The 11,126-nt window shown below is 37.6% G+C and overlaps 2 protein-coding genes across 2 annotated transcripts; both read right to left on the bottom strand.

Annotated features, from left to right (window-relative positions):
* Positions 1 to 957: 957 nt before the first annotated feature.
* Positions 958 to 2,687, bottom strand: ascl1b (achaete-scute family bHLH transcription factor 1b). The gene is made up of 2 exons (XM_051717594.1): positions 1,812 to 2,687; positions 958 to 1,703 (listed from the first exon to the last, which is right to left on the bottom strand). The coding sequence occupies exon 1, from the start codon at positions 2,395 to 2,397 to the stop codon at positions 1,816 to 1,818; it is 582 nt and encodes a 193-aa protein (XP_051573554.1). The 5' UTR covers positions 2,398 to 2,687; the 3' UTR covers positions 958 to 1,703; positions 1,812 to 1,815.
* Positions 2,688 to 4,448: 1,761 nt separating this feature from the next.
* LOC127452176 (malignant fibrous histiocytoma-amplified sequence 1-like) lies at positions 4,449 to 11,023 on the bottom strand. Its single transcript, XM_051717484.1, has 10 exons — positions 10,849 to 11,023; positions 9,619 to 10,486; positions 7,838 to 8,135; positions 7,558 to 7,744; positions 7,264 to 7,448; positions 6,648 to 7,141; positions 6,307 to 6,455; positions 5,216 to 5,414; positions 4,972 to 5,039; positions 4,449 to 4,891 (listed from the first exon to the last, which is right to left on the bottom strand). The coding sequence occupies exons 1-10, from the start codon at positions 10,862 to 10,864 to the stop codon at positions 4,878 to 4,880; spliced, it is 2,478 nt and encodes an 825-aa protein (XP_051573444.1). The 5' UTR covers positions 10,865 to 11,023; the 3' UTR covers positions 4,449 to 4,877.
* Between the last annotated feature and the right edge of the window lie 103 nt (positions 11,024 to 11,126).

Genomic DNA, 11,126 nt, shown 5'->3' with positions numbered 1-11,126 from the left:
AGATAAGTAGCTTCAGTTCTGACCACTGGGATGTATTTCATAGTAAAATGTAAATTATTGCTCTTCCAATATATTTATACATGATGTGTTTATCCATATATCTTTTTTTTACAGTATATTTGTGTAAGTAAAAAGCATAATTGTTTTCAGATGTAGGCCTATATTGTATTGTATTTTGTGATCATGCATAATACCAACACTGTAAAGTTTTTTAATAATTTTAAAGTTAAAATAATGTAAAAAAAAAAAAAAAAAGCTACAAAAAAACTTTAATTGGTTAGGGACAGTTACCTTCACATATACAGTAAAAAAAGATAATATATTTAACAAGACAATGCATGCAATTTGAAAAACAAATAATCGGGCGTTCCCAGAAGTCCCTGCATGACCCATCACATTGCATTATATTTTATGGGAATAGTTATGTTTTTTCTTATTTTTAATATCAGTTATGTACATTGGGGTGTTCTGTTATATTTTATGTAGTTTAATGTTTTATTGCATGATTTTAGTGTCACATGTTTTACCTTGATGGTGTTTTGTGTTTGTGTGAGTGACACTGAGCACTTTTTCTACATGTGTAATAATTATTGCTCCTGGAGGGGTGATGAACTTTAAATCATCATGAGGCCTTTTGTAATTACTATTGTGATTAGCAATACATTTTAAAGTGAACAGCAGACTTTTATAGTTCCAGAAGGTTAGTATATCAAGTTTTTATAATTTAAAAATAAAAGCGATAGTGAATCGTAAAATATACAGGCATCAAATTGACATCCTGTAAAGGCTAAAACATGGTCACCGTATTTTTTACAGTAAATTTCTGGCAACCACAGCTGCCATTATTTTACTGAAAATGTAACATACATTTTTTAACAGTGAAGATAAAACATGAAGACATACACAAGACAAGTATTTGAATAAATAAAATCTTTATTTTACATAAAATAGGGTTTCTCTTCATAAAAAATTGCATATACACAAGTTTGTATAAAAACACACAAGTGCACACTTTGATACAAAAGTTATTCATCCAGTACAAAAGTTGCCACACATCATGCACAAAATATTACAATATACAGGTTGCCTGTGGGCTGCCTAGTGTAACGTTAGTGTATTCCCTACCAGACACTGCATATGGGACTTGTAACTATTTTTCCTCACTCATTTCCCTAACTCTGCTTTCCTCATTATTTGTACATAATGGAAGGATTGTACCCATTCATAGCCCATTCAATCACATTTACACATCATTGCATCAACAGAGCAAAAAATGTTGAATACATGTTTGAATAATGAGACACCATCGCACTGTAACAAGGTGGAAACCTGCAATTGTTACTCTAAAGGTGCTATTTGTAATAGGTGCCTGATGTAACCCTTAAAATTAGTTTTGTTGGCCTAATCTAAAGTTTGCAGGTTCATTCAGTTTTGACTTCAATAAAAGCACATTGATTCAGTGTGGGGTGACAATCAAACAAGTCAGCAGTTCATATGTTCTCTATGTGGATTAATGCCCACACCTTAAGTCCCCTGTTGCAAACAAGTGTTGCATTTGTGTGCATGAGCATATTGCTGAAAAATATCCAGGGCTTGAACCAGCGCTCAGTCATTGATCTCGGTTCCTTCGTGTGCACCAGCAGGCAGCATCATGTGTCATGTGCTTTCCCTTCAGCACCCATCTTTACCAGTCCACAAAGCACCTGAAAAATAGTACTAGTTATGAGTACTGCGCAAACATCACAATCCTATTTGAATTCACGCAGAAAGTGTGTTGGATGAAATTGGTGATTTAGAAGACCTGCTCTTACCTGATTAATATCTGTCGAACCATGTCGTGAAGTCGAGCAGCTCTTGCTCCTCAGAGCTGAGATGCTCGTAGCTGCCCTCATCAGAGGAGTAAGTTGAATGAGGAGACTCTGGTCCCGCTGAGTACGCATTGGAGGCCGTTGGAGACGGGACGCCGCACTGAAACACAGCAGACACGGCGTCGTGCTCGTCCAGAAGCTGCTGGAGCGCGCGGATGTACTCGACCGCCGACCGCAGCGTCTCCACTTTGCTCATCTTTTTGTTGGCCGCTCCGTTCGGCACATGCTGGCGAAGAGTCTGGAAGCCCATGTTTACTTGCTTTACTCGGTTCCTTTCGCGTTCATTGCGTCTGGCGACAGCCATGGGTTGATGCTGAGGGATGGAATAGCCGAGTCCGTTGAAGCTCAGTCTCCTCTTGCACCTGAGCAGCTCCGGGCTGCTGGAGAGCTGTCTCTTCAGCACTTTAGACTCGGTGCGTGGAGAGCTGCGCTCCCTGTCCTGCTTCTGATGAGGCATAAGGTTCTGCGAAAACGGCTGATAAAACGCACCATGAGACATTTGGATTGCCTCCATTTCCGTAAAACACATCAAATGAGTAAAAAGATAAATAAATGAGGTGGAAAGCCGCGGCTGCTCGGTTTTCGAGTGAAGTACGGCTCTCGTGCCTTTCGCGTGGCTCGCAAGAAGCGTATCGTGAGAGGCTTTTGCTGAATGTCGTTGTCACCTGTTCAGCGGCTGATTTGGGGGCAAAGGAACTTGCTCTCTCTTTTCTACACGTGCACCACACCTCCACCCCCATCAGAGCTGCACGCTCCCAGAGGAAAACTCCGCCCCCTGCATGAATCCCCCGCTCGGGCTTCGCGCGCCGGACGCGTGGCTTTGACTAATTGAAAGCAACTATTCTGTGCTCACACTGCGCCACGCGTATGACGCTCTGCCAACGTCTGTGAAATAATGGTCAGCTAGTGCATATTTATGCTCCGTAAAGTTTGCAATAGTCTTAATTATAAAACGTTGGTTCGACACTTACTGTAGGCTATTAGTTTACTGTCTGTCAATTTGCTAGGTGATATAATCCGTAAGTAGGCCTAGTGGACAGGCTGCACATAAGTAAAAAGTTTCATAGTTTAAGACGTATTTGCAGTTAGTCTGTTGATTTTATGTATACTATATGCAGCTACATAATAGCCTATTATACAAACTCAAGTTTGTAAGTAAACGCAAGTGCACACTTTGATGCGCAATAATGGTCTGCTAACGCACACTTCTGTTCAGTGATATGGAATAAGCTGCAATGCTCTGCATTATTACTGTCAAATAAAACGATGGCGTGACCACAGTTTCTAAGTTAGTAAAGTGAGTGGTAACACTTCACAATAAGGTTCCATTAGTTAACATTAGTTAATGCTTAATATATTATGAACAAACAATGAACAATAAACTTTTTTTACGGCAGGCAATATTCCGGGTTCAATCGAAGTTAAGCTTAATCTGAAGCATTTGTGGCACAATATTGATTACCACAATAATTCGTTTTGACTTGCCCCGACTTTTCTTTAAAAAAAGGAAAAATCGAGGGTACAGTGAGGCACTTACAATGGAAGTAAATGGGGCCAATCTGTAAAAGTTAAAATACTCGCTGTTTCAAAAGTATAGCCACAAGACTTAAACAATATGAGTGTTAACATGATTTTAGTGCGATAAAATCACTTACTAACCTTTTTTGTGTAAAGTCAATTTTACAACTTGATGACGTAATGTCAGCAAACCCAAAAAATGACTGTAAAAATAACTATTTAAACAACTTTACAGCTCAAATAATACATGAGTTTTAACAGAAGAATTAATGTTAGTGTTTTTATAAAATTATAAGCTTCACATTTCTGCCTTTAAGCTTTCAAAAAATTGGCCCCATTCACTTCCATTGTAAGTGCCTCACTATAACCTTGATTATTGCTTTTTTGGAAGAAAGGGGGGGGTAAGTCAAAATTATTTATTGTGGTAATCAATATTATGCCACAAATGCTGTCGATTGAGCTTAACTTGTATTGAACCAGGAATATTCCTTTAATGTTAGTTAATAAAAATACAATTGTTAGTTCAAGTTAGTTCAAAGTGCATTTAACTAATGTTAACATATACAACTTTTTTATGTATTACCACATTTTGAAATGAACATTAACTAAGATTAATAAATGCTGTAAAAGTATTGTTCATTGTTAGTTCATGTTAACTAATGGTGTTAACTAATGTTAACAAATGGAACCTTATTGTAAAGTGTTACCAAGTAGGAAGCCCAATAGTTTACTTCGCACCGAGCAAACACATAACGTTCCACTAATGTTTGCATATGGTTCCCATTTGGTTGTTTTCTGGGGAGCCAATTCCTAACGATCTAGAAGCGTACTCTTTAGGTTTTATTTCTTAAAACCCTAAACTAACGTTCCCAGAACGTTGCAAACAGTATAATCACAAAATGGGACTGACATACGTGGAGCAAACAATGAAATGAGACCGTTTTCTTCACTTAAACTGTACATACACTGAGATGTTTGCTGGAACAGTTATGTTCTTTATGGAACATATAGGCCTTCTTTTTTATTTTTAAGCGTGTTAGAAGGGCGTAAAAGCAAACAATAAGTGACTTTGGTAAATCTTGTGGTGTTATGGAATCTGGATAACTTTATTGAGACAATTCATTACATGATAAAGGACTCTACAACAGTAAAACTTTGCCTGATTCTGGCCCTCCACCACTGATTCTGTCAAACAACTTCTGAAGTGTAAATTAATAAAGACCACCCCCTGGCGGTGACTATATGTACCTACAATGTGTTTTATCTATTGAACACATCAAGTAAACTTCTAAGAAATCTTGCTTTCTCCCAGAAATAAAGTTTCCTCCATTATAGACTACATTAAATAAGCAATGTACATTAAATACATTAAGTATTTACTGATTTTAAGTAAACAATTTTCAAGTTGTATTTCATGCTGTTTTTACAAATGAAATAAGTGCAGTTTGATGTGGGTCATTGAGGCTTTTCCCACACGTCCTCCCATCAGGTCTAGGCATTAGGAGCTGCAGACAAAATATATAGGAATTTTAAAAGGCAGAATAATATGTGTGTGTTGTATTTCTCAGTAAATAAATGCATTTACTTCTAGGGAACAGCAACTCTGTCCTCCGTTTGTGTCCATAACGGCAAGTATGTTTCTCATCTAGTCCTCTAGAACAAAGAACAAAGAATTCAGTCACCTTAGTTTTTGTGCAGCTGGCATGGTACAGGGTGTGCTTTTTTATTTGAACAAGATTAAAAATAAGATGAGATGAACACATATTGTGCTAAAAGAGTACACCTTTGTAGAGACAAATGAAAAGAGGACAAATCTAACTACAACTTACACATTAAATGTGTCTGTTTCTGAATCCTCTAACCAGTCTTGCCAGTCATTCCATTCAAAGTAGTCTGAGCAGCCAGGAGCCTTGCAGGGAATGTGGACAATCAGGCAAAGCCCTTGCCACTGCTCAGCGAGTTTGGTCAGTCGGTGCATGATCACCTTTATCACTTGCCATGCTTTCTGAATATCTGTTGAGGTTGCAACTACAGTAGAAAAGAAATATAGATTTTAAAATATATATTATTGAAATATTCATTAATTGTATATAAAGGAACTACCATTTCACTCAGATATTTTGATCAGACACTAAAAATGTGAAGAAGTGCTGTTTTCTCAATGTTACCACAGTGGAAGTACAACATATATACAGTATATATAGTATATACAGTACTGTGCAAAAGTCTTAGGCACATAAGATGTTTCACAAAAACATTTGTCTTAAGATGGTTATTTATGGTTATCTTAATCTTTAGTGTGTCAATAGGTAATATAAAATTTAGACTCCCAAACATTCCTTTTGCAAATAGAATAGAATATAATAGAAGAACAGGGAGCCCTGCAACAGATGGCATGACCCACACAGAGCACCCCACTGAATATTGAGTCAGTCTGGGATTACATGAAGAGATCTTGATGTAAATAAGATAATGATATTTAACCTACATTCTCTGTATACTGTTTTGTGGATTGGCATTCTAGTTTGTCAGTCTGTGTATTGACCCAGGACTTCCCCTCTTAACCACTTGGGGCCCCTATTAGTCCAGCTTGGGTTCAACAATCTGCATAATTTTTTTATTGTATTTTTGGGGGGTGCTACACACTATTTTTCTGCAACAAACACTAATGTTTGCATCGAAAGCTCTTTTAATGCTTAAACTGGCAAATCAGGAAAGTGGCTAATGAATATGAAAGGAAATTTGCTCTTTTCACTACACTAAGAATGTATTCTGAGAGGGTAATGTGTTGCAATCATTTTTAGGAATTACTTAAAAATTCAAGAACAGAGGGCTTTTAATGTGCAAAATTCTAACCGGTGTAATAATATATGGATACTTACAAGTAGACCAAAATAAATACATGGGGGTTACAACTTACGATCACTGTGTTTGCAGCGGATCTCAATGAATTGGTCTTCTTCATTACATTTTTCTCTGAGCAGAACACGTTTGTTGCCACAAAAGAACAGACACTGGTCTTTTCCAATCCAGTTTTGAGAGTAAAAGGTACATGTCCTGATGACTAGCCTGTAAAGGAAACATAAATGTTAGCATGTCATAGACAAATATAACAATCAAATTGCTTGTATTAGCCATCTTATTGTAAATTTGGTTGTGAATAAGAAGGGTGATAACACATTGCAAATTCACAATACAGAAAACATTGCAGCTTTTGTATAATGCATTTGTTGTCTGGAAGAGACAAGATGAAGTATTCACCTGTGGAAAAAGCCATGTGGTCTCTCAGGTAGGAAATAAACATGAATGTTGAGGTCCTCTGTATTGTCTTCTCCCCATTTTTGTTGTACCTGCTCATTGTTTGTCAGGTAACTTGGGAACAGACAAGCATCTGGCTCGTACACAAGGGGATTTGAGGCCACCCATTTTTTCTTTGGATGGAATTCACTTGCTTTTGGATCGAGGTCACTCTTATTTTTGGATGACAAACAAACATCAAAGTGTTTCAGCAACGAAAGGAGATTTCCTTCCCTCTTTCTGGATCCAACCACCTCCTCAATGAGTTCTTCTTCAGTAAAGCCTAACTTTAGGAGCTCATTACGAACCAGGATCCTAATAGCCACATTGCTTAAAGTTGCTCTGTCTTCATAGTCTCTGATCCATCTGTTCTTGTTTTTCAAAAGGGCATTTTCTGACTTCAGCATTGCAGGGGAAATAGCGTTCAGCTCCTTGACTAGGTCATGTCTCACAATGGTCTATGACAGAATACAGGACATTAAGAATTTTACTTATATTGCTAAATAAAGTAAAACACTGGTTAGTATATGGCTTTTTGGGGTAGTTTTAGGGTTGCAGTTTATATGTTAGAACATATAACCTTGAACAATGAGATGAGGAATGATGGTTTCACAAACAAAGAATCAGCCAATTCTGGGATTTCCTTGTACCACATAATGACCCCAATTCGGTGAAGATACTGAAGAATTAACTTCAATTTTTCATGGTCCAGTGCACCATGTCTATTCTGCAGTTCATTCAGGAGGTCCTTTTGAGCGACAATTCCTGTTAACAGATTATAAATTATAAGACTAGGAAACTAATTGAACAACAAAACAGCAAAAACTACACTGTATAACTAACAACAAAAAAAAAACAACAAAAACATACTGACCATGCTGAGGAATGTCACCATTTTTCAGAAGCTCTTGGAGATCAGTCTCCACCTCATGGTAGCATCTAGGTAATGTCTGTTCTATGTTAGGGAATGTATCTTTGTTCAAGACTTCACTTTTGATGCGAGTGTGCAATCTGTAAATATCCAGAGGTTCTGTGCAATCTATAAGTACAAGCTCAAGGACCTAAAAGCAAAAGGAGATGAAGTGGATCATGGCAGCACATAGCCTTTGATGCATGATTTATAAGACAGTATTCCCAAAACCAAACACGCTTACCTTTAGTTTGTGCTCAGTGAGTCTTTCAGTTTGATCTATCTGGTCAGAGTACAGAGATGGGCCCTCCAGATCTTGGAGGTTCTTTCTCCGCTGGTTTAAATTAAACTTGTGCTTTTTCAGCATTTCCTCCACATTCTCTTCAATGTCTTTTTGCTTTTCTTTCACTTCAGTCTCATTGGTGCACTGGTCAACATGAGTCCCCACCAAAAGGACCACTGAATCTGGTATCTTAAGCTGAATGTTTCTGATCCAGAAGCCCACTTTCTCATTGAAAGACTGGGGATTCTTAATCTGGTAGCTGAAGAAATAAAAAATAAATAAACTAGATGTTTACATTTTTTCACCTGTTCAAAACTTTCTGTCACAAAGCATGTTATGGGTGGCTGCCAGGACCTTGCAAAGCCATTACTTAGGTGTTCTGGGTGTTTTTTTTAAAACATTGCAGTTGCTAGAGAGTTCTGGGTGGTTGTTAGGGCATTATGGGTGGCAAACTGGCCCAAGTCAAAATAGCCATCCCTGAAGTCTTTATGATATACTGGTCCCTAGATATGGCTTAGGTCACTTCTTTAAAAATAAAAATTCTCTTATCATTTCCTCACCCTCATGCCCTCCCAGATGTGTATAACTTTCTTTCTTCTGCTGAACAAAAAGTAGATTAGTTTTAGTAGAATATTTCAGCTCTGTTGGTCCTTACAATGCGTGAATGGTGGCCAGACCTTTGAAGATCCAAAAATCACATAAAGTCAGCATAAAAGTAATCCAAAAGACTACAGTGTTTAAATCCATATCTTCAGAAGTGATGTGATAGGAGTGGGTGAGAAACAGATCAATATTAAAGTTCTTTTTAACTAAAAATCTCAACTTTCACAATTTTCTTTTGTTTTTGGCGATTTGCATTCTTTGTGCATATCACCACCTGCTGGGAGGGAGCAGAATTTATAGTAAAAAGGACTTAAATATTTATCTGTTTCACACCCACACCTATCATATCACTTCTGAAGATATGGATATAACCACTGGAGTCGTATGGTTTACTTTATAAATCATCAGCAAAAGAAAGAAGGTCATACACATCTGGGATGGCATGAGGGTGAGTAAATAATGAGAGAATTTTCATTTTTGAGTAAACTAGCCCTTTAATGCAAGTCTATGGGACTTTTAGTCTGTTTTTATTGTCTGCTAGGCGAAAATCATAAGTCTTATAAATGCAGCAGCACATAGGAATTGTTGAAATCCCCAACACTAAGTATGAGCAATAGTTAATTGCATACAGGCATATACGTGTTGCATTTTCAACTTTGCCACAAGGGGCGCTATAGCAGACATTAGTGTGAACTGTCAGCTTCTATGTCCCTGGCAAGTTTTCTCTTTCAAGCCAACTACTGTCATGTTTGAAGAGAATATTGCTGAGCAAGTAAGTTAAACATAAGCGCAAAAACCATGTATGCAATGCAAAGGGGTGCCATATTAACACCAAGGGCTCAACAATGTGATTTTAAAGTTATTTATAAAGTTTATAACCACATAGGCCTACTGTTATTGCTACTAAGGTGTATACTGCACATGTTATAAATAGCATTGTGCGTTTAGTGAGTACTGCAGAGTACTGTGTTGTACTGTGAAATTTAGCAAGAGAAAGTCAACGGTACCAAAATGTCTGTAACTAAAAGTATACTATTTACTTTTAGTTACAGACATTTTGGTACCATTGACTTTCTCTTGCTAAATTTCGCATAAATTGCATTAAATTTAAATGCATAAATTATGCATTTAGTGCATACCTGGCAAGATCGATGGCAAGTATGACAAAGGCTTGAGCTGTTATAAATACATGATGGGTTATATAGTATTCCTCTTGTCCTGCAAAGTCCCAAAAGTAAAAACGGATACCATCACTCTCAACTTCACTGATTTCAATTCCAATTGTACGATCAGCCTCAGCCACTGGTACAGGGCATCCCTGCTTTAGACTGCGGCACAGAGTGGATTTCCCTGCCATAGAGGACCCCAGAAACATGGTCTTTACAGTATAAACATCTGAGGAGTTTTCCTCTAGCATTGAAAAGTAATTCTGGACATCTCTCAATCCCCCAGCACAGACCTCCTCAGGGGGCTTTCTTAGAGGGTTGCCAATGGCTTTGAAATGAGTTAAGCAATTGTTTTGAAACAGCAAATCTGGTAGCTCAGCTAACTGGTTCCTCTCAACATATAGTTCTTTAAGGCAAGGAAGACCCACAAGAGGTTCCAGATTTCTCAGGCAGTTGTTGGACAGGTTCAAGTAGGTGAGACTCTGGCACTTGTTCATATCTTGCGGTAGCGTGTCAAGCTGATTGGTGCTCAACTTTAGGAACTGTAATCTTTCCAATGACGGGAAAACATTTTCTGGAATGGTTTTCATTTTGTTCTGATTCATATAGAGTTTTACTAAGTTGCATAACGCCTTAATCTCCGAGGGAAAATCAGTCATCTCATTCCTGCTTAGGTTGAGCTCTGTCAGGTTTAACAGTTGAGAGATACCAGTGATTTGTTTGAGTCTATTGCGTTGTAGGTCGACCTTGACTGCATCTTGTCCTCTCTGTAGTAGCTCAGTGGGAAGTGCTTTGAGTTTCTTCCCAGCATAGTCTTCTTCCTTTTTGCCATTTTGTCTGCCTATGTGAACAAAAATGTTGCGTAAAAATTCTGCCCTAAAAACAGGGTTTTTTTATTATTAAAGATTGAAGGAAAAGGATTGAATTATGCCCACCAAAAAGGAATATTCATGTTGTTTAGTGCACCACTTATAGAAGTATAATTCAATGAAAATGAGTCAAACTTACAAATTCTAGCAATTACTACACCCATTATGACGATACAGTAAAACCTGAGATATAGACTTTAAGAGGACGCAGCAAAGATAGGACCTGACAATGCACATACTAATCACAATATATAGTTCACATTCCTTGTGTTATTACATACAAATCAATAGCATTTCTTAAAGTTAAAGAACAAAATGAGGAGTGAGAACATACCATTTAAATTGAGCATGTTGTTGAACAGCTGTTAATAAGACTTTTTACTCCCACTCTCTTCGTTTGTGTGACCGGTAGGTAATCTAATTCCTTATGTGTGGAGACTTGTGTTTTAAAAGAACAGCAAGGCTCTTCTACTTTCATTTTCTGGAAACTGAAGCAGTTTCTTTCTCAGTTTCTGTCACGTGTCTCATTGTAGATTATAAAAAAAGGTCCTCTAAAAAACCACTCACTGCCATCATCTGGCTAAAATGTGAAACTTGAGTGAGATTCGCTGA

The sequence above is a fragment of the Myxocyprinus asiaticus genome, chromosome 2 (genome assembly GCF_019703515.2).
Source record: "Myxocyprinus asiaticus isolate MX2 ecotype Aquarium Trade chromosome 2, UBuf_Myxa_2, whole genome shotgun sequence".
Taxonomy (NCBI): domain Eukaryota; kingdom Metazoa; phylum Chordata; class Actinopteri; order Cypriniformes; family Catostomidae; genus Myxocyprinus; species Myxocyprinus asiaticus.
The sequence above is the reverse complement of the archived record's forward strand: the minus strand, read 5'-3'. Positions and strand labels throughout refer to the sequence as shown.

Coding starts and splice junctions, on each gene's coding strand:
- ascl1b (XM_051717594.1), bottom strand. CDS start 2,397: ATGTGTTTTACGGAAATGGAGGCAATCCAAATGTCTCATGGTGCGTTT.
- LOC127452176 (XM_051717484.1), bottom strand. Junction 5,415..6,306: donor CCGCTGCAAACACAGTGATC/GTAAGTTGTAAC, acceptor TTTCTACTGTAG/TTGCAACCTCAACAGATATT. Junction 5,040..5,215: donor GAAACAGACACATTTAATGT/GTAAGTTGTAGT, acceptor TCTTTGTTCTAG/AGGACTAGATGAGAAACATA.